This window comes from Aquarana catesbeiana, linkage group LG03 (assembly GCF_042186555.1).
Source record: "Aquarana catesbeiana isolate 2022-GZ linkage group LG03, ASM4218655v1, whole genome shotgun sequence".
NCBI classification, from domain to species: domain Eukaryota; kingdom Metazoa; phylum Chordata; class Amphibia; order Anura; family Ranidae; genus Aquarana; species Aquarana catesbeiana.
In genome coordinates, this window is record NC_133326.1 from 184,567,088 (window position 1) to 184,591,032 (window position 23,945).

The 23,945-nt window shown below is 39.9% G+C and overlaps 1 protein-coding gene across 1 annotated transcript in view; it reads left to right on the forward strand.

Annotated features, from left to right (window-relative positions):
- GSAP (gamma-secretase activating protein) overlaps positions 1-23,945 on the forward strand; it is a gene marked incomplete in the record, with an annotated part of 185,523 nt that overhangs the window by 55,897 nt on the left and 105,681 nt on the right. The window contains 6 exon segments of the mRNA XM_073623550.1: positions 1,193-1,262; positions 4,169-4,218; positions 5,345-5,449; positions 10,071-10,130; positions 13,752-13,795; positions 16,770-16,933. Coding sequence (XP_073479651.1) covers positions 1,193-1,262; positions 4,169-4,218; positions 5,345-5,449; positions 10,071-10,130; positions 13,752-13,795; positions 16,770-16,933 — 493 coding nt within the window.

Consider the following 23,945-nt stretch of genomic DNA (forward strand, 5'->3'; position numbering starts at 1 on the left):
AATAATGAGAATAGGCTTGTTTATAAAAATTGTGGAACAAAAAGGGAAGACCATGAAATGTTAGTTTTTAGGTTTTATATTCAGCACAAAAAATGTTTTTTTTTTTCTCCTGTTTGAAACTCTTTTGACTTTCTTTGTGACTGCAAATAAGGTTTTATGGGTTCCTGCTTTTGGTATTTAAAAAATAGTTCCAAGCTACCCAGTCTGTGACGAAGATGTCACTTAGTGGTTTCCATGCAAGTTTTTTTTTTTTTTTTTCCTTCTACTAAAATGTGAATATAAATATTATTTTTTATGTTTAGTAATGTGATTTATTCAGTAATTTTGTGTATTAGTCTTATAGTTGCTGTATGTCCTTTGGAAGTAAAATGATGATTGATATGATTTTTGGTGTACCTGGGTCTACCCTCTAGGAGATTTTATTACTAATCTTAAGGCATATTGAATTAATTTTACTGTATATGGCTAGCCTTAAATATGTGTTTATTGATTCTAAGTGGTTTTATTTTAAAGGCAGTGTATAGTGGTTTTGTATATTTCTTTCTATATTTATCATGGTCAAGGCTAAAATATAAACCAATTAAAAAATCTGTTAAAATATTATGCATTATTTTTTCCAGCTAACAGGCTAACCTAACGATTAATAGATCAATATGACTTGTTTATAGGAGTGACTCAACGTTATCAGATGACGCAGATGCTTTAGTCAGACTGGGGCAGGCTTAAAGGGAGCTACTTATGTTTTGCTGTATTTTTAGCTGATTTATAGTGCTTTGGTAATCCTTTGATCATTTTATGAAATATGTGTATTTTTAATGCATAAATAAATGTATCATTAATATTAAAATTTTCCCCCCAAACATTTGTGGTTTTAATTTTATGTTTATGCATTTGTTTTGCATTAATATCTCTGGTTTAGCACACCTAATACATATCCGTTGCACAGCGCCTTTACTAGTTTAGGTGGCATATACTTTTCTTATTTTTGGAGAATTTCTGTTTTTTGATATACAGTATATTACTGAGCAACCGTTTTCTGTAAGATATTAAACTGCTCTGAGATAACAGAAAAGCCTTTAGGGTGTAATTTACAGTGAAGTAGTAGCAAAATTATAAGAACACACATTCCTTGCATCTTGCAGTGTTTTGAATGGTTCTATATTTTTATATTCAGTATAATTTTTTTTTCTAGTTTTTATATCCTGGAGATGATAAACATTCATCCTCAGAAAGTCACTTGTTAATATTTTCAGAAGAAAAATGTGAGTATTTGCACAATTACTTTTTTTTTTTCAAATAAATATATTTTTTATTTTATTTATTTATTTTTTTACCTAAAGGTAAACGGAAATGTTTCTCTTGGGACTGTTGTAAAGCAGTCACATAGGTAAAGGAGGGCTCAGTGTGAAGTTACTTTTTCTATTATTATTATTATTTTATTTTATTTTTTTCCTGTGGTATAGCACTCTATAATGATGTAGCTGCCTGCATTGATCCCCACATACCTAAAGTAGATGTTGTCTCAACTGGAAGACGTCTTCTTCCCTTATGCCCCATACACACGATCGGACATTACGACAAAAAAATCCATGCATTTTTTCCGACGGATGTTGGCTCAAACTTGTCTTGCATACACACGGTTACACAAATCTTGTCGGAAATTCCTAACATCAAGAACGTGGTGACGTATAACACGTACGACCAAGCCGAGAAAAATGAAGTTCAGTAGCCAGTGCGGCTCTACTGCTTGATTCCGAGCATGCGTGGAACCTTCTGCGTTGGAATTGTGTACACACGATCGGAATTTTAAGACAATGGATTTTGTTATTGGAAAATTTGAGATCCAGATCTCAAATTTTGTGTGACGGAAATTCCGATGGAAAATGTCCGCTGGAGCCTACACACGGTCGGAATTTCCGACAACAAGCTCCAGTTGAACATTTTCCGTCGGAAAATCCAACCGTGTGTATGGGCATTACAGTCCAGTTCTGGCAACAGTTGCTCAATGCCACTTTGCCTATGTACAAAGTTACTTGCACTTTTTTGTAAAATTTGATAGTGTGGACGAAGTGGATGGGACGTGCCACCATTGCCTCAATGCCTGATTCACTTTAACGCTGTTTTATTTGTATCCTGATGACTAGTCATCTGCTCTAGTAAACAATCCTAGGTGTGTGAATGCTACATTTGGGGTTCACTGTATGAACTGCTGAATGGTCATAGTATGGGGCACATTTGCCTTTTTTAGTATGAGCCACACAAGCTCTTGTTTAAGGTTTAAAATGCGTTTTGCTTGGCAAAATTTCCTTATGCAGGTTGGTGAATCCCTGCGTGGGCCGCACTGCCTGATTAAGGGTTTTAATGTTACTGATGTAAACTTTTTAAACAGAATTAACATCTACTTCCTTCTTTTTATTTTTAATTTTTTTTAAATCTCGATAACTAAAGAAGATGGTTCTGTGTTTTTAATCAACCAACGGCTTGAATGAAAAATGCTGACTCTATTCCCCAATCTACACACTTGATGTAAAGGAGGGAATCCTTCCCGCTGAGCCATTGTATTCGGACACTGGGGAGACTTCCCCCACTATCAGAATACACTGATCAGCATTGGAAGCTTTAGCCCGCAGTGCTGATCGAGCGGGGAAAATCTGACAGGGCAGTTGTACAGAAGTGTGGAACCAGCCGAATTTCGATCCATGTACGGCTGACTTTAGATCTCTAAGATCTCATAAATGCATTAACATGGTGATGCAATTTAAAGTCCCTTTTCAGTCTTGTGTTTTTTTTTTTTCCCTGCAGCTTTCATTTAAATAGTACCTAGTGAACCTGCTATGAAGGTTCTTGTTCACTTCCTGGTATAGGGTGACATCACTGTGTGTCTCTCTGTCTCTGTCTCTGTCTCTGTGTGTGTGTCTCTCTCTCTCTCTCTGTCTGTGTGTGTGTGTCTCTCTCTCTCTCTCTCTCTCTCTCTCTCTCTCTCTCTCTCTCTCTCTCTCTGTCCCTCTCTCTGTCCCTCTCTCTGTCTCTCTGTCTGTCTGTCTCTCTCTCTGTCTGTCTCTCTCTCTGTCTGTCTCTCTGTCTCTGTCTCTCTGTCTCTGTCTCTCTCTCTGTGTCTCTCTCTCTGTCTCTCTCTCTGTCTCTCTCTCTGTCTCTCTCTCTGTCTCTCTCTCTGTCTCTCTCTCTGTCTCTCTCTCTGTCTCTCTCTCTGTCTCTCTCTCTGTCTCTGTCTCTGTCTCTGTCTCTGTCTCTGTCTCTCTCTCTGTGTCTCTCTGTCTCTCTCTCTGTCTCTCTCTCTCTCTCTGTGTCTCTCTGTCTCTCTCTCTGTCTCTCTCTCTCTCTGTCTCTCTCTGTCTGTCTGTGTATCTCTCTCTCTCTCTCTCTCTCTGTGTCTCTCTCTCTCTGTCTGTCTGTGTATCTCTCTCTCTCTCTCTCTCTCTCTCTCTCTCTCTCATTTCCAGCATTGTTGCCCAACAAATATGCTCTATCAGTGGAGATTGTAAATGTCCATGACCAACGCTCAATGTTCAGAAGTTTGGAGGCATGCCCACAAATGTGGTTTGTGTTACTGTAACTCTCTCTTACAGAAATAAGGGCAAGAAAACTTACCACTACTATTGCTTGCGTGTGAATGGCAGACTGGGGCTTTTTATTATCCGTTGTAACTCTTTTAATGACCGTGATTAGGACACTGGCCCTGTTATTGTATAAGTAGTAGTAATGTGGCTTGGTTCTTGTTTTGTGAATAACAAGGCCCAGGAAGAGAACGCATGATAGAAAAGTGAAATGTCTTGTGTATGGCATCAAAAAATGGGAAGGTCCTCTATCTCCCACCTTCTTTTGTTCTTTTTTTTTTGTGTTGGGAAAACTAGGAACTGATCTAAAATTTCAGTAGAGAGGAACGTTCTCCAGAAGTACTTGTTCATAGATATGAACTGGATTCTTTGTTTAGTTTTTCGTATAGTAAAAGATAAAGCGTACAAGATCTCAAATTTGTGGAAATATTTAAGTATGTAGGTTCCTTGGTTTCTCTTTGCCAAATAAGCCTTTTTTTTTTTTTTTTTTTTTTTTTTTTTGGAACGTTAGTCCTTTCAATGAGGAGGAACTGGGTGTTTTTGGTGGAATCCTGTGCTGGCAAACATAAGTTATTCATATCTTTTCTTTGCAGATATTGAGAAGTTTCATATAGATACAGATAAAAATGAAGATAAAAAAGTGGTAAGTTGAACACAATTTGTAACATATATATTTAGTCGGCATCGTGTGCTATGAAAGTGGTAATTAGTACAGTGGTCACCACATAATATACAATGTTGCATCAAAAGTAATAACTTTTAAGACGAACAGTTAAGGTTAGTATAGATAAAGTATATGGGTGTTTGTGTATTACTTTTATAGATATAAATGGCAATTTTGAAAAATGTGTACACTTAAAGTGGAACTAAACCCATTGATTTAACCATTTAAAAAAACGGTTACGGGAATGAAACTGTCACATTGGTTGTACTCACATCCAAACGATCCAATAGCTGGTGTCATAACTGATCATATGTGTAGCACCATTGCAGTTGAAGATTAAACAAAGGCCACAATGGCAGCTTCCTTGGCTTGAAACAATAGGAGGGTTTAGTTCCCTTTTTAAATTACACAGTTATTGTGTTCCAGTAGTTATGACTGCAATTGTTACAATGGTGAAAATGATCTTTTGTTATACTTTAGGGAGTTTAGGCAGTTGAAAAATTGTGTCAGTGTTATGACTGTTACTAGTTTCAATTTAAAAAGCTGCTCAGATGATCACTCTAGAGTTGTTTTTTTCTACATCAGTGCACTAAAAAGTGGTGGTTACAAGTTTATGATGCCTTCATCAAGGAGGTTTCTTTTATCTTTTTTTTTTATGTATGTATATAGTGTCTCACAAAAGTGAGTACACCCCTCACATTTTTGTAAATATTTTATTATATCTTTTCATGTGACAACTCCAGTGGCAACCTGTGAAGCTCTGGTGAACTCCATGCCCAAGAGGGTTAAGGTAGTGCTGGGAAATAATGGTGGCCACACAAAATATTGACACTTTAGGCCCAATTTGGATATTTTCACTTAGGGGTGTACTCACTTTCGTTGCCAGCAGTTTAGACATTAATGGCTGTGTAAGTTATTTTGAGGGGACGGCAAATTTACACTGTTATGCAAGCTGTACACTCACTACTTTACATTGTAGCAAAGTGTCATTTCTTCAGTGTTGTCACATGAAAAGATATAATAAAATATTTACAAAATGTGAGATACTGTAGCTGGCCATTGTATTTGTAGTTTTAATATGGACCATTTTTCCTTTGTGCTACAGGTCATCAAAAATCCTGGACAGATCCTTAAGGAGAGAATAGCCGAAGACTTTGTGTGGGCACAATGGGACATGTCAGGCCAGAGGCTCTTTTATATTATTCCCAAGGTATATTGTGTTGTGTGTTCCAGCTCTGCATGTCTAATTATCTTTATATTTTTAAACCAGTAAATTTTTACTTTTATCACACATTCACTGGTAGTGAATCATTGTAATTTAAAACACACCCATCTATAAGATTTACCTGCAGTGATTGGCGAATGTCGTATTAACTTCTTTTTCATACAGTATATGCACACACGTTTATTTTGATGTATCTTTTTGGCAGGAACGCTTTGGTAAACTGTGTTCTGCAAAGATGACCTGTTTACATTTATTTATCTAGGCAGGCTAAGATTTTTCTTTTGCAAGATTTTTTTTATTAAAGCTTACAAAATCAACTTTACATATAAAAAGGAATGCTGTGCAGGTCATGTAGGTGAGATGTAATGAATCCACAGGTCCCAGACGGGTTCAAATTTGGTCTGTGAATTATTCAATATGCTGGACAACCTATTCCCTAAGGGAATCGCCAACTTTTTTGCTAGCTCCTAGCTATTCTAGCCAGGACCATATAAGACAATAATATTCCTGATCCTTTGGGGTTGACAGGGGGAGCGGGCATAAACCCCCAACTGGGCTTCTTCAGGGTTTTGTTTTTTTTTTCTTAATATTAATCAAGGTGATAGTATAGCTGAGGTCATAAACCCTAGTCCAAAACCTCAGAATCTTTGGGCACAGCCATTATATGTGAAACATGATTTGAGCAATCTCAAACATTTTGGCAATATCCCTGCATTCAATTTAGCTTTTTTTTTTTTTTTTTTTTTGTAGTGACTGTGTACCATCTAAGTGCTAATTTTATAGTTCGCTCCTATTAAGACTGTGTTAATTGATAATTTATATATATTAGCCACTGTACTCTACTGTATCACTTACAAAGTTCAAAGGGCTTATTCAGATCTGTTTGCAAAAGGTTCATGTAGGACAGTTTCTGGGTTGTCGCATGTAATGGCATATATATATATATATATATATATATATATATATATATATATATATATATATATATATATATATATATATATATATATTTATTATATACGAGACCTTACATGGCTTTTCAAAAGAAATCCACCTGACCGCAGGGTCACCTAGGATTTGTTGCTGCAGGAAAGATTTTATCTGCCTAAAACAAAGCTCCTCCATCTCAGGGAGTTGGTATTTGTTTATAAAGTAGGACCTATCCCATAATGATCATCCACACAATCATGGACAAAATCGAAGGTTTCCAGGAATTGGAGAATTTGAAGAAAGTGATAAGCCTTGAATAAAGATAATACATAATCCCATGACAATGTTAAAGGAGGAGTCCAGCCTGAGCTCGTTTGGCTGGGCTTCTCCTATGGGTCACAGAAGTGAAATTCGTTTTGCACTCCTGTGACCAGTTTTTCAGCAGAGTGCGGTCTCAAGCCCGCTCTGCTGACGTCGCACAGTTCAGTCCAGGCACTGCGTCATGCCGACTCTGGGAGTCCGCCAGGTGCCTGGACTGATGACTGTCTCAGCATCTCAGCAAAACGCTGAGACAGCTGCTCCCAGCCCCTCCACTGCACAGCGCTCCAGTGAGTGTGGAGGAGCAGAGCTGATGATTGACAGGCAGCATCTCTCTGCACGGGGAGTTGGGAGAACCGAGCCATTGGCGGTGGTCGATGGCTCGGTTTTCAATGCAGAGACGCCGGGGGACAGATGCAGCACCGGACTGATGCTGCATCCACCTAGGTAAGTAGGATTATGGGATAGATTTTTACAATCCATAAGACTAAACCCCACCCCTAGCACAGACGTCCTCAAAGACCGCAATATCAAGCATAAACCCCTCAGCATAGACACTGCCCCCCCAGACCTCTTAGCATATTCCTCAGTACAGACAACCAAATCCAGCATAGCGCTGACCCTTAATACAGACTAGCTGCCCCCTCCCAGGCAAGACTCTTCAGTACAGACACCTCCTCCATTCCTTAGCAGAGACTCCTCAGAACAGATTTCCCTCACCCAACACAAACCCTTGTGTACAGACCCCCTAAGCACAGAGTCTGCCCACCCCCCCATACAGACGCCCCATGTCCAGCTCAGACAGTGGTGGCAGAGAAGGCAGGGCGCAGCAATGACAGAAGCTTAGACCGGTTATCACTGGAGGTAAGGATTAAGCAAAATGTCAGGGTTGATGGCAGACAGGAAATAGTAGGATCTGAGTACCAAGTTAAAGGCAGGTGCTGACTTCCACAATGTAACTGCAACTTAACAGATGCCGAATGCATATACTTTTGGTCGAGCGTTGAGCTCACTAATTTGAAGTGTGACCATACCACAGTGCTGAACATCTTAAAGCAGTTGGCATGGCTGTGTGCCTAGCTCTAGACACCACATGTCTGAGCTTTCCAGAAAGAGTAGAAGAGGTAAGGGAGCTTTTTCATATATAGTTCAGTACAAGACTTGCAATTCTGAATCCATAACCACACATTGCCCTGATCATTGCCCTTTGTTGCAGCCCCGATATATTCCCAGTGCTGATAGCATTTTTACATCAGTGGTGGCTGACATAGTTACTATTAAAAGAGTTTATTCAGTCCCTTCACCAAAAAGTTAAGTTAGCAGCTACAAATACTGTAACTGTTGACTTCTAATAAGGACACGTTACCTCTCCCTGGATTTAGCACTGTCCTCACCTGGGGCGGTTCTTTGCTGATCTTCAGGTCCCCGGTGCTGCCATGCTAACTGTGGGAAGCCGGCTGTGACTTCCACTCTGCATACACAAGTTGTGTTGCGTTTTGTGATAGTTCCCATAGCCTCTTGGGACCTTTTGACATGTTTCAAGAGCCGGGGGGCAAGGGATGAACACCCGCTCTGATTGCCTAGGCAGTCTGGGCAGAAGTGGGAGCGGGTACCTGGCAAAACCAGGTGCCCATTCCTCCAAAAAATAAAAATAATGTGCCAAAAGTTGAAGCGGGGTGAGGCGGCAGAAAAGTAGAAATTCCCTTTTTATGGCTGAAGTTCTGCTTTAACTTTACTCTTTAGGAGTAATTCAATTTTACTATTTGCACTTTAGGTGTTTAACTTTTACTATTCAGGTAGTCCAATGTTATCACAGCTTCTAGACTTTATCAGATGAGTTGCCCTTATATGCTAGAACTCAATATGTGATTGTGACTGTATGGAGGCTGAAAAATCCCTTTGTCTTCTTGATCTAATTGTGTTGAATGTCATCCCAGTTGTAGAGTTTTTTCTCTCTGTGTTTTGTTTTGCGTGACTTTAGAAGCTTTTTAGCAGTTTTTTTTATACACTTAACTAGCGCTTTAATGAGGAAAAAATATTTCAAAAGAAACTTGTAGCTGTGTTTAATCAAGTTTCAACTATGTCATATTTCTGCAGAATTCCAATTTATTAATGCATGCTTAGGATTCCATTGGACAGCGTGAACATTTGCAAATGTGACTGAAGAAACAGTTTCTTGAAAGCTTTTTGCATTTAAGATATGTCTGCTTGGGTCTTTTTTTTTTTTTTTTTCTTAGTTTAATTTAATTTCAAGTTTATAAATAATTATTCTGTACAAAGGTCATGCTCCTTTTACATATTCAGTACACTTGTGATGGCCAAAATTGCAGTACTTTTTTACCTGCTCTGCACAGAATTCTTATAAAACCATTAAACATAATGTACAAGTTACAGTTTTTCTGATGGAAAAGGTAGTAGCACTGACCTAGATCTGTTATTGTAAGGTACAGTATTAAAGTGATACTGAAGTCTCTGTTGTGTGTTTTTTTTTTTTTTTTTTTTTTTTTTTTCGTTAAAAATATGTCATACTTACCTGCACTGTGCAGTGGTTTTGCACAGAGCAGCCCAGATCCTCCTCTTTTCGAGTCCCTCTTTGGTGATCCTGGCTCCTACCTCCTGTTGAGTGCCCCCACAGCAAGCCGCTTGCTATGGGGGCACCCGAGCCACAGCTCGCTGTGTTCATTCTGACCTAACGCAACTACAACCTAGGGCCCATTTACACTAGTTTTTGCCAGATGTGTCGAGATTATTTACAGCTTGGCTTTGTATCGTACATGTTAATACACCTTCACGTGTGTTTTAATGTGCATTGATATGTGTTTTGGTGAATTTTCATTGTTTTTTTAAGTAAATTGCATCTTGCAAAAATGTACAACAGTTAACATTCTCTTAAAGTGTACAGTATGTAAACCTTAAAATGTATTTGTCTTCTTTCCCAATACACTATTGAAAGGGTTTTGCTTTATATGTTCTTTAAGTCCAAAAAAATTAAGTACTGTACATAATTTATGAACTGTTCAGACACAAAATAACATAGAATCTATTTTTGCATGGCGAACAGTATTTTTTTGTTATGTCCGGGTTTAATGACAGAAAATTAGAGAGGAATGGTGTGACCTTGTGTAAACTGCTATATTCTCAGGCATATTCTGCTGTCCATTGGGATTTTGATTTTACAGGTAAGGTAAGATTCAAAAAGATTTTGAAAATTCCATTTCAATCTATCTTTGACATTCTGTTAACATATCTTTAAAAATCGGAGTTGGGTTGCATAGATTTAGGTTGCATAACCCGTCATAAGTGATTTTTTTTGTTTTATTATTATTAATTTTTTTTTTTTTTGTTTTTTTGTTTTCAGCGTTCAAGTAGCGTTTTGCACTGTGTCCAGTTTTACCCAGATGAAAATTTTAAATATGTTGTAAGTATTAATGTGTTCAAGGAATTTCTCTTTTTTTTTTTATTTATTTTTTTCACTGCAGGTTTATACTCCCTGTACTTAAATTGGAATTCCACCCAAAAGTGGAACTTCCGCTCATTTGTTACCCCCCCCCCCTCCCCTTCCGTTGCCACAATTGGCACCTTTTGGGGGAGAGGGGGGACAGGACTTGTCTTTGGTATCTTGTTCCCACTTCCGGGAGCCACAGCTGTGGATATTAAGGTCACGGCTCGGCTCCCTCCTATTCCCCCTGCTCCCGAGCCAGTAGGAGAGAGGAGAGGAGCATCGCGCATCCACAGTAGGGTTCCCTGCGTGAAGCCGTAAGGCTACACTGCCGGGTTCCCTTACCCTCAATGGCGACGGCAGCACCCGACAGCTAAAGGAAACATCAGCTGCGGTGCGGACATCGCTGGACTCCAGGACAGGTAAGTTTCCTATTATTAAAAGCCAGCACCTGTTAATTTTTGGACTGGTGGGCAGACCTCCGCTTTAAAAAGGTGGTAAATATTGCCTCGAAATTCGGATTTGGAGAACTTTTTTTGGTTTATACAGCTTTCACTTCATATGTTAGCATGGTGTTGCGTATCCTGGAATATGCTCAATCTTCTTGCAGAAAATGAACTATGTCATGTGATGTTAAGCAAAAAAATAAATAAAAATCATATGATGTGTCAGTTGAGCATTTTTTTTTAACCCTGACTACCATGTCGTTACACGTCTTAGGCAGATGCATAGCTGAAATTCTGTGGTTATAGTACAAAAACAGAACAAAAAACTTTGTTTCCATTAGAACACCCTTTTATCACTTGCTAAAGTGTCTCATGTTGAGTTTTTCTAATTTTCCAAGAGGCTAATACTTCAATACTGACTTTAAACACCTTGGAAAAATAATATTATTTGATATTGTATTATTGCATTTTCAAGAACCTAGCTTTTCACATTTAATAGTTTTCATGTATTTAAAGAGATTTTTAATAATTACAAAGGGTTATGGCTTGATCTTTATAACTGTTAAGTAATTAAGTTTACTTAAGATGTAGATGGTGGCGCCCCCCCATCCATGCACCTGGCCCCCTAATCTACATGCAGGGCGCCGGACGCATGGATTCCAATAAGGGTGTTTTTTGTTTTGTTTTGTTTTTTTCTTTGAAGCACGTGATTAGAGCCAGAGGCTCTAATAGGCTTCAAAAAAGGGTGGGCTCGGGGAGCAGAAAACTGCACCCTGAGCCCACCCAGTTGTGTGACAATAGCGAATAAATATTCGCTATAGTCACGCTGATTCCCCTCCCGGCCAATCAGAAAGCAGGATATCCAATCAGAGACCCGTTTCCCGATTGGTTGAAAGCTATCCTATTGGCCAAGGAGGAGGGAGGAGACACAGCCACCACTCACCCCATCTCTGCCCTGCACCCCATCTCTGTCCTGTACCCCAGCAGCATCCAACCAGTGATCAGTCCCATATGCCTCGCTCCCTCCCGCCCCCTGCTCTGTGTCAGTGCCTTCCCCCAACACACTGTCAGTTGTCCCCGCATCCCGCCCCCGGTGAACTGTGATGGAGCCAGCCCAGAGATTCACCAAGAGCTTGCTGAAGCCCGGGGTAGCCGGGGAGATCAGACAGAGCATGTCCAAGGCGCTGCAGCCTGATCAGCACAGGGTGAGTGCTGGACCGGATGGTTGGGGGGGTTTATAAGGTCTATGGGGGGTAACTGATGCGAGAGCTATGCCAGAGTGAAGTGTAGAGGGGGTACTGATGAGGGTCATGGCATTAAAGAGTTGGGGTACTGATGGGGGGGCTATGAGAGTTAGTTTGCCAGCCCCCCCCCCGAAATATTTACCACCAGCCACCACTGGATATAGATATTCGTAAGGTGCTACATCATCATGTACAATTTTATGTTAAAGATTATTGATCTAGAGAGCATAGTCAAAATAAATTCTATTACCTGGTGATATGTCTGAGCCATAAAATAACACATCTGTACTCTATAGTTATTTGGGAAAAAAACAATGCAACTTGTCACAGGGTACAGAAAGCAAAATGATCCAGCAGGTGCACAGTGGCCACTCTTCAGTGCCAAATACTACTTTTAGCTTTCTTGCATGCAATGCAAATGGAAACTTGGAACTACTGGGTTTGGGAAACGCCAGTTCCTTCCCTTCTGCCTGGCATGATGCAGTGCTGGTGAGTGTTTTCCAGTGATATCACATGAACGAGGGGATGTGCCTAGCCATGTGAAAATATAAGCTTTCTGAAAGTTACTGTTCAGAATTCAAGAGTGCTTGTTGGGCCACTGCAGGGTCACTTTACTTTCTGGAACCCCACAAACTTTTTTTATTTTTTTTTTATTTAATTATGCTCAACCTAGGTAAGGTTTGGGTTTTTTTTGTTTTTTTTGTTTTTTTTCCTTTTTGTTTCATCTGTTTATTTTACTAGGCAGTATACTGTATGTCTATTGGTAAGTCAGTAACCGTTACATTTAAAGTGATTATAAAGCATATATTTTTTAAAATTAAAATAAACCTGTTTATGCTTGCCTGCTCTGTTCAATAGTATTGCACAGAGTGGCCCCAAACCTCCTCTTCTGGAATATCCCTCTGGCGTTTTTGGCTCCTCCTCCTCCTCCTCTTTCTGTGCACCACCATGGGAAACCCCATCTTATGGTGGCGCACATGCAGACTTGCTCCCGAGCTGTGCATCCATAGACCCACACAGCGTAGCTTGACCCCGCTCTGCTCTCTCAAATGATTTGATTGACAGCAGCAGGAGCCAATGGCTTCACCTGCTTTTTTTGTGCCTGTGATGAGAGGGAGATTGAACCAGCGCTGCTGCAGTTGGCCAAAGCCCTGGATTGATACAGACCTCAGGTAAGTATTTAGTGAGTTGAGGGGGCAATACATCTATTGGAACATTTTTTTACCTTAATGCAGGGAATGCATTAAGGTATAAAATGTGTTGCCTTTACAACCACATTAATGGCATCTTAAATCCATGGTCTCTGTATTTAAAAAAAGGCAAAATGTATTGCTATTTTATGTCTACATTTTGTTTTTATACCATTTTGTTCCTATCTTACTGTATTGGAAATTTTTTCAATAGAATTTCAGTAAAAGAAAAAAGGCAAAATATCTCTTCATAAATAATGTTAATTACATGTAGTAAGAAAAAATATTTTCAGTTCTTGGATGTATATAAGCTGCTAAAGTGGGAAATCTCACAGTAATGGTCGTATGACCCAGTTTTCAGTATGCATAGGGGCCTGTGTCAAAGGGCTTTCGTTTGCATCATAAAGATTTTCATTCTCATACAAGTCTACAAAAATGCAAAACCCACTAAAAGCAGCTAAAATGCAGCTCAAATGCACATGTCAAAGAATTCTGAATGATCTCCAAGCATCTCAAACTGATGCTATTAATGCAAGCCCAAAACCTATTAACAACATCGGTTCTGGTACTTCCAGCCTTTGGGTAATATTGGACTGTTTCATCCTAATTTTTTTTGTGAATGCAAGTAGCATATGGGGACAATTGCCATCCATTGTAATAATCCATTAAAACTGCCTCATTGAACTGAAAAACTTACAGCTTTCTTATTTTTTTCTGAAGCTAGAAGTTGCTCTCGAAATCTGTCTTGCTGATGAAGGAGTAAGGTAAGTAGTGTTTTTGTTATCCGTCGTCTTTGTAGTCCAGTAACTGTTTACAGTGAAATGACCGGTGGAAGCAGAACATGGAATGAATTCTGCGTAGATTCCTTTCTGATCAGCAGGGAATCGGCTCAGTTTCCCTGTTGATCTGAGCAGAACAGTCGGATGACACATGCGTGTCCACCCGTTTTGCTATATAGGCAGCCAGGAGTAAATGAACTCTGCCTTCCATTTACTCCTGACAAACTTCAATCCAATTTGCTTAATGGAAGTGTGTGTGGTGTGGTGTGTTTTGTTTTTGTTTTTTGTCAAAGACCAGATTGGACCCAGAGATAGGTGGGTGTAAACGGGCACAGGTCCTGTCCATAGAGATGCATGGATTATCCAATCGGATATGTCTGAAAAACTGCTAGGCAGACCTGATCGCATGGACCGTGTGAAAGGGGCCTTAAGCTATATTCACATCTCCTACATTTTTTTTTGTGCAGTGTGTTTAAGGCACATTTGTCATGTGCTACATTAGGGCAACAAAGCTAAACCTAGGGATTTTCTTTTTTCTTATATGTGGTAGCAAAGCTTCTGTAGTAGATGGAATAAATAATGAATTTACCTTAACAAAAATATATACAAATCAATTTGCTTGCACCCAGGATAAAAGATAATAATGAGCAAAAGCTGCTAGCACAATTTGCTGGTGACAAATGACATAAATGAAAATATAAATGCAGTGCTTTCACATGATTAAAGTCTTTCAAAGTCCAAATGGTGGTGTTCAGAGCTGAAAAAAGCACCTCACCACAGCACACAGAGCCTCTTACCCTCAATAATGAATCGCGTATTTACAAGTGGTCAGCAGCGCTCAATTCAACACAAACCACAGTCAAAATCTCCAGACAGCCTCCTGACAGTTTTGAATCTTCCAGGTAGGTCACTCTGTCAGATGGGGCACCACATCATGCAAAATTCAGGAAGCATAACAAATGCCTCATTTTGCAGTATTCAAGGCAATAAAGCATTTATTTAAACGCATCAGAATACTCACAAGCAGTAGAAAGAAATAAAAACAGCATATCGATCCAAACAGTAGGAGAGCTTCTAACCAACAAAATGACTGCAGTCCTTGTGCATGGTGACCGCACGTGTCCTGGCTCCAACCAACATGTTTCGTCCTAAAAAGACTCCATCACCCCTATCGCTAATTTGAAAAGAAACCTGTCATGAGTGAGGCCTCGAGGCTATTAACTTATCAGATCAAGACAGACAGATCAAGCATACAGCTAAGTTTTTTTCTGACTTTTATGATCATCTTATTTGTTCCAGGTCAGAGATCTTTAGAATGTAATAAAGCCAATGAGTCAGCATGCATGGGACTGCCAAGCAACTGTCACATCCAGAAGGAGATCAGCAATGGCAGCACTCCTATTTCTCACATTCTCACATGACTTTTTTTTTTTTTTTTTTTTTTTTTTAGACTCTTAGGACTAATGCATGGAAAGTTTGCATACTAGAAATTTTTTTGCAGCCTTTTGCAATTTAAAAATGCTTGATTATTAGGCCTGGACTACAAAAATTACAGTTGGGTGCTGATTTGTTGCTATGAGCTGCAAGAAATTTTGTTTTGGCATACTTTTCCTACCTCAGCCTCAAGTGCTTGCCATACACCTAACAAAGTGATTGTACAATAGCTTGGTTAATAGCTATCTAAAAATGAAGTACACAAAACAAAATAAAAATAATTTTAATCATAAAAGGATTAGTCGGTCTTTATGGAAAATCCAATCCGATTCAGCTAGTTCAGTCCTTCTTCCCTTCTGGTGACAAATGACAACACAGGCCAACACACATTACACCTGTTCCTGTGTATATTTGACCCTCTGATCCCAAAAATGGCCCCAATTTTTTCCTATCCGCTTTAGTTTAGATACAGCATAAATGCCATTTTCCACTCTTCACTCTGGTCGCCTGTCAAAAATCGGGATATAAATATAGCAAAATACATTGGGATGATTCAGGCAGCACCGTTGTGAAGTAGCCACAACCTCTACAGTTCTCGATCTGCCAAAATGAAACCATATGAGTGGCCGTATACACACCCCTCCTATATAGTCATAATTATAATACAGTTAATAACTTACACTTTAGAATCCAGTGTTTCCGATGTAAAATTACAGTTGGAAGTATGCAAACACAAACTAGGTAACAGAAGAACAAGTTGATCAGCAAGATTTTTTAAAAACAAACTAAAAAATTATGTAGATTCAACCATATCTAAGAAACTAGAGCTGATGCAGTCTAGCCAATGCAATTCTCTGAATCACTGCCCCAAATAACCCCAAGAACAGGTCTAAAAAGCACATCACATCGAGGGGAAAAAAATTCTTTCTTTCCTTTCTCTCTTTCTCTTTTTCCTCATTTGATCATTTTAGAAGATCAAACCAAGGATTGATTTAGTTATTTGTTGCACATATATTCGGAGTCCGTTTCACTTTGAATCAAACAGTTGGCTTACAAAGAATCTTTTAATGCCCCTAAAAAAGATTCAAACTCTAAGCATACCATGTGACTGTGGTATTAATGGGATCATCTTATGTCGATATACTAACATTTTTAAGGCATGCTGTAAGTGTAAAAGAGGGAATACTTGCCTCTTAAGCCTCGTACACACGGGCATAATGTTGGGAGACATTTACCGGTACATACATTCTGCCCGTGTGTATGTCGGTCTGTTGGATTTGCATGCTGGAAAACCAGCAGCCGATGGCAGAGAGTGCTGATCGGAGTGTTCTGGCGGGGGACTGTCCCTGTCAGAACACAACAGTTCAGCGTCAGCGGGGGAGAACTGGGGAGACGTGTAGTACAGGTGTTGTCTGTGTGTGTGTGTGTGTGTGTGTGTGTGTGTGTGTGTGTTTGTTTTTTGTTTTTTTTTTTCATGCAGAAAACCAACTGTAATGTGTACCCGGCTTTAAATTGCCCTTTGAAGTCTTTTGGGAGACCTACACCTCCATCACTTACGGGATGTTTTATCGCTCTCACTGGTTCTTTCTGTTGACCTCCATATCACTGAAGGAGACCGTAGTGATAAGGAGGTTAGCAAGAGCAACCAGAGAGCGTCACGTGGGACCCTGGAGAACGACCTTACTGGAAGTATTGGTTTCCCACAGACTTCGAGGAGTGATTTCTCAGGAACAGAGCAGAGTTCAGGGACAGAAGAGGTATGGTTTGGAAGTATTCACAGCGTTTCTTTTTTTTCCACATTTTGTTATGTTAAAGCCTTATTCCAAAATGGATTAAATTCATTATTTTCCTCAAAATTCTACAAACAATACTCCATAATGACATGAAAGATGTTTGTGTGAAATCTTTGCAAATTTATTAAAAATAAAAGCAAAACCTGATAAGGACCCCACCCTATGTAACAGTTTCAGGCCAATATCATTAATAAACGTTGACATTAAATTATTTGCCAAAGTAATGGCAAATCGCCTACTCCCCCTATTACCCAGTTGGATCTCGGCAGACCAATCAGGTTTCATACCCAATAGAGAAGCAAAAGACAATTCCCTTTCTGCAATCTCCCTAATGCAATATGTTCAGAGATGCGCCCAGCCCACCCTCTTCCTTTCCACCGATGCAGAAAAAGCTTTTGATAGGGTGGACTGGGAATATCTTAAGATGACCTTATGACACTTTGGTCTGGGTCCTAAAATGTTTCATCGTATCTCATCCCTTTACTCTAATCCCTCAGCACAAATTAGAATTAATGTAACTTTAAGCGACCCCTTAGTCTTACATAATGGAACTAGGCAGGGTTGCCCCCTCTCCCCTCTCCTTTTTGCAATTACTTTAGAACCCTTTTTAGCTACAATTAGGAATAATGTTAATATCAAAGGCATACAAATAGGTAACAGATCCCATAAATACGCAGCCTATGCTGATGATGTACTATTTTTTTTATTCAACAGCCACGTATTTGGATTCCCAACTTGATGTCTGCATTTTCCACGTTTCACTCAATTTCTAACTTCAAAATAAACGTATCCAAATCCGAAATTTTAAACATTAATATCCCCAAGTCCGAGGCTCTCTCTCTCAAACCCCTTTTTTTTGGGAACCAAAGTGCATGAAATACTGTATTTATCGGCGTATAACACGCGCCGGCGTATAACACGCACCCCAAGTTTAGGAGGGAAGCTTAAGGAAAAAAAAACTTACATTTAAATGCCCATCAATGCAGCGTTATCATGTCCATCTGCAGCCTTGTCAGTGCAGCCTTGCCCCAGTGTCCAGTGCAGCCTTGTCAGTGCAGCTTTGCCCCAGTGCAGCCTTGTCAGTGCAGCTTCTCCCCAGTGCAGCCTTGTCCCCAGTGGTCAGTGCAGCCTTGTCCCCAGTGGTCAGTGCAGCCTTGTCCCCAGTGGTCAGTGCAGCCTTGTCCACAGTGGTCAGTGCAGCCTTGTCCACAGTGTACATTACATGATCGCCGCCGACATACACAAGTTTAGTTTGTATTTTTAAATATGGCGCCGCGGAGTTCGGAGGGACTCGGCGGTGCTCGTTCAGCTGAATGAGCGCCGCCGAGAACACAGTGACTGGGCGGAGCCGAGATACACATAGCCGAGGGTTCTCGGCTCTTCTTGGCGCCGTTCACAGTCACGCCCAGTCCCTATGATGGACATAACAGAGGTCCAATCAGCTATGTGTATCTCGGCTCCGCCCAGTCACTGTGTTCAGTTGAACGAGCGCCGCCGAGTCCCTCCGGACTCCGCGGCGCCATATTTAAAAATACACGCTATGTGAATGTCAGTGGCGATCGCTCCGATAGATCACAAAATAGCGGGGATCGGCGTATAACACGCACCCATGATTTTCCCCTGATTTTAAGGGGGAAAAAGTGCGTGTAATACGCCGATAAATACGGTACCTAGGTATTTATCTTACTTCTAGTCTCCAATCCCTTTTTCGATACAATTATATCCCCTTGCTAAACAAGATTAGAGATGACCTACGAAAATGGTCTAACCTATCACACACATGGTTGGGGAAAGTAAATATCATTAAAATGAATGTATTACCTCGCATTCTCTGTCTTTCAAATGCTACCATTGGGTGTACCAGTGGGGTTTTTTACTATTTTACAAACCATGATTTCCCGATTTTATTTGGAAGAACAGCCACTCCAGAATATCCAGAGGGTTATTATTTCGCTCCAAATGCTCAGGAGGTCTGGCACTTCCTAATTTTAAAGCATATTATCAAGCGGCTGTTCTGGCCAGACTGGCTGATTGGAAATATGCTCTTAACTCGAAATTATGGGTACACATTGAGTATTTTTTAAGTGGCATAGATCTCTCAATAGCTCCTTGGATACCCCGTTCTTACAGGAACCTTGCTCAAACTACCTTTGCTCTTACCATATTCTCTTTAGATATATGGGACGCCATACACAAAAAATTTTCATGGAATTATGATTCCCCCCTATTACCTCTCCTCAACCATAAATATTTTCTACCAGGTCTACTTGACCCAGGCTTTAAATCATGGAGGTCGGAAGAGCCTCTCTTACTACATCATATTCTCAATGGCAATGTACTTAAACCATTACATATGATCCTCGCTCCTAAACCTGCCACGTTTCTAGATAAATGGAGATACCACCAACTACAACACTTCTTAAGCTCCCTTCCTAATCCGCTTAGAGGTATAAGTGATTTAAATGATATATAGAAGTAATATTTCACCCAAAAGACCCTCCTCTGCATGGTATTTCTCTATTTTACAAAGCTCTTATTGCTCTCCAAAATCCCGACTTTCCACCTTTCCTAGCTAAATGGGAAACTGATCTGAATTCCTCCCTTACTGACAACCAAAGGGATAAGATCTTACAATTAGCCCATACTTCATCCCTAGCCTCAAAAATGTCAGAGTTCAGCTATAAATTGTTCACTAGGTGGCATTAGACCCCAGCTAGATTACACCAAATGTTCCCCGCCAGTTCCCCATTGTGCTGGAGGAACTGTGGGAACAAAGCTACTCATGCGCACATATGGTGGTTTTGCCCACTTATTCGATCACATTGGGATGTCATTCACGATCTGATTGTCTAGATTTCTGATGTCAATATACCCAACAACTCATGGACTATCCTTTTCCATGCTACAAAAACTCCCATAAGTTTGTATAAACGTTCAATCATTCCTCATCTACTGAACACTGCCAAAGCCTTAATTCCCACTGTATGGGGCCAACCAACAACCCCCTCTATAAAAGTTTGGCTACAAATGGTTGACAAGGTACACCTTATGGAGAGAATTACCCACAATATTAGAGGTACCTCCAAGAAACATTCTCTAATCTGGGATTCCTGGATAAAATTTCAGTCCACCTCTTCATATAAGGACCTTATAACACAAACCCCTTAAAGTGGAGTTCCACCCAAAAGTGGAACTTCCACTCATCAGATTCCCCCCCCCCCCCTCCGGTGACACAGTTGGCACCTTTCAGGGGGGAGGGGGGTACAGATACCTGTATATTACAGGTATCTGTACCCACTTCCGGCATAGATAGCCGCAGAATCTGCGGTTATTTACGCCACTTCCTGCGCCCTCCCTGCTGCCTGCTGGGAAACACACGGGTCCCAGAGGCAGCAGGGACCATCCGTATTGCGCTGCGCGACTCGCGCATGCGCAGTAGGGAACCGGGAAGTGAAGCCGCACGGCTTCACTTCCTGATTCCCTTACCGAAGATGGAGGCGGCAGCACCCGAGGACGGAGAGACGGTTCGGCCTCGGGTGCCGACATCGCGGGCGCTCTGGACAGGTAAGTGTCCATGTTTTAAAAGTCAGCAGCTGCAGTATTTGTAGCTGCTGACTTTTAAAAAAAAAAATTTTCGGCGGCGCTCCGCTTTAAATCTGTCAATTTAACATATAACTTCTAATATTTCACCCCTCTTCTCAATGTATTGACATGCATGCCAGCATTCCCCCCCCCCCCCTCCTTTTACCGTCTCTTCTCTTACCTTTTCTTCTTTTCTTTTATCTCATCTATTCTCTTTCCTATCATCTTTTTTTTTCCTACTTTTTCTTTGTTGTTCTTTCTTATTCTTTATTCTCCTTAAACCAAAGCAATATTTTTTCTCAATTACGTTTGGATTAAAGTGCTCACACAGTAAAAATCCTTTGTCTAATTAGATAGCACAATAACTCTTTGTATTATTCCAGAGACATTTATTGTATTACTAGCTTACATCTAACCCTTGTAATTTGTAAGTACTGAAACCTATGCACAAACGAAAAAAGAGAAATAGGTTGCAGACATTGGTGTATGATAAACCGTAACATTATCATCATTGTTCCAATACAATACATTTTGTCTGTACCATGCCTATCGATATTTCTGTATGTACACATGTCATTTTTGTCAGTCCAGGACACAAACATATAGATAAAAATGAATGCAAGGTTAAATACCTCTAAACCGTTGTGAAGTGTGTTATTACCTATCCACCCCCATTAACTCAAATTGGACATACTTTGTTCAGTACCGTCCTTAACTTATTAATCAACAAGTAAATCCTCAAGGGTTATCTGTAACTGTCATCGCAGTCAACCCATTTGGCCCAAATTTTATTGAATTTTTTAGGGCACCCCCTAGCTTCAGAAGTCATTTTGTACAGCGTAACATTAGCATTGGCTAGAACTTTCCAAGATGATGATGTGAGGTATTCTCTCCTAATCCAGTTGATTGCAATCAATTTGCGAACATAAAAAAAAAAACAATCTTAACAAAGTAATCATATTATTGCTCATAAGTTCGTCTTCGATTATGCCCAGAACCCCCACCAGCGGACTACATATATTTGGAAGATCAAAAACAGCTGCAATAAACTGAGTGACCTGGGACCATAGGGGGCGAATCCTATTGCACTCCCATACCATATGCAGAAAAGATCCCTACTCTAAGACATTTATGACATGTGGGGAATCTCTTCTCCCCATTTTATATACTGTAAGGGGCGTATAATTTGATGCAAATATCCTAAATGTATCATATTATCTCTGGCTGAAATAACTGGGCATATATGATACCAACAGATCCTCCCAATGTTCTACTGTTAGTTTGGGTATAATAATGCACCATCTATCCCTAATTTTCTTAGGAGTTGAAAATACAAACTATCAAGACACTATAATAAGTAGAGATCAGTTTAGTATGTTCCGGACTTGATATGATTTTTTTTTTCTAGATTTCTCTTATCTACCGTGATTGGTTCACCCCCAAACTGACCTTGTGCTGCGTTTTTTCACCTGGTATAGTGGAATCTCCAAGAGCTGGGTATACCCATCTCACCCTGTAACTGCAAAAGTTTTTTAAATCTGCCTGCAACATATACATGGTGAAAATATTTGATCCGAAACTTAGACCATCTATACCCATCCTCCAAGTGAAAGAATTCACATAGACAGGGTTGAACCAGAGCAGAGCATTGGGAGATAAATGAAGGGTACAGTCAGCTATGTGTTTTAGGTAGGTCCTCAAAATACGTTTAGCTAATTTAAGCGTAGTTTTGCCCCCTGCCCTAGGAACCTCCCCTCTTTAGAAAAAGTTCAACAGGGCTTCATAAGAGGCGGCAACTGCTGCTTCCACCGTCACTGCTGCACTATTCAGTTGTGGAAACATCCACCAATGGATATACAGCAGTCGGGATGCAAAATAATAGAGATGAAGATCTGGTAGTACCAGTCCTCTTCTTTCAACCGGCAGCTGTAAGACCTCCAATGAACCCCTAGTCGCCTTGGGGCCCCACAGAAAAGAGTTCAACAAAGAGTTGATATATCGATATGTTTTCCTAGGGATATATACAGGAGTATTAGAATGAGCATACAAAAATTTTGGTAAAACCATTAATCCAATTAATTAATCTTAAACCTCCCTGGCGGAATGATGATGTCAGATTTTTGAATCTCAAAGCGGTACATTGTTTTGCATGGAAATGTTGGCGTTTTATATTGTAGGCCTGTAATTCTTAGTAATAACACACTTACAGGAAATCTGTCCAAATGAGTCTAGTAGACATCCCGGATATGATAAAGTTTGAAACCCAAAATCATATATTATATAATAAATAACTATAAATAATTATAACATATAATTTTATTCACTAATGTAATCAAATCAAAAACCCTGAAATGTGTTCAGTCGCTGTCGTCACTTTCAGTGTCTGATGATGAATTTCCCCATGAATCACTATTGCTCAATTCTGTAAGTGATTCTAATTCACTATCGCTGTTTTCTAGCTGGTCTAAAAATGCTTTGGACGTAAAGGGACGCTTTTTAGATGCCATGGGCATTCTCAAGTTTACTGTCAAAAAGACATTGAATACAAACCAAAGACCACATATCTGCTCCTAATGTCGGTCTTGAATAGTAAGACATGAACATCCAGCTTTTTGGTGACCAGAATAGCCAGTCCTCTAGAAATAGTTGGAATATTCTGCATGTATAACTTTCATAATATTTGCTCACTTCAAAGCCAGGACCCTAGATCCCTCTAGATGGGTCTCCTGTAATAGGATAATATGAGGTTTGTCCTGTTTAATATAGTCAAATACTAAAGATAGTTTTACCCTTGAGTTTAGACATCTCACATTCCATGATAGTAAGCTGACTCTTTGAGCCATTGACAGAAGTGAAACATATGCAAAAAATCAGAGGATAAACAAGGAATTAGCAAACTATCCATAAAACAGAACAGTATATCACTCTGGTGAACTCCAAATGTCTCAGCATTTACTCCAACTAGTATAGGCCTGAGTATAGAGGGAGTAGTAGCCCACATTACAAAACTACAACCCCTGGCAAAAATTATGGAATCACCAGTCCCTGAGGATGTTCCTTCAGTTGTTTATTGTTGTAGAAAAAAAGCAGATCACAGACATGGCCAAAAACTAAAGGCATTTCAAATGGCAACGTTCTGGCTTTAAGAAACACTAAAAGAAATCAAGAAAAATAATTGTGGTGGCCAGTAACAGTTAGATTTATAGAACAAGCACAGGGAATAAATTATGGAATCACTCAACTCTGAGGAAAAAATTATGGAATCATGAAAAACAAACAAACAAAATAACACTCCAACACATCACTAGTACTTTGTTGCACCACCT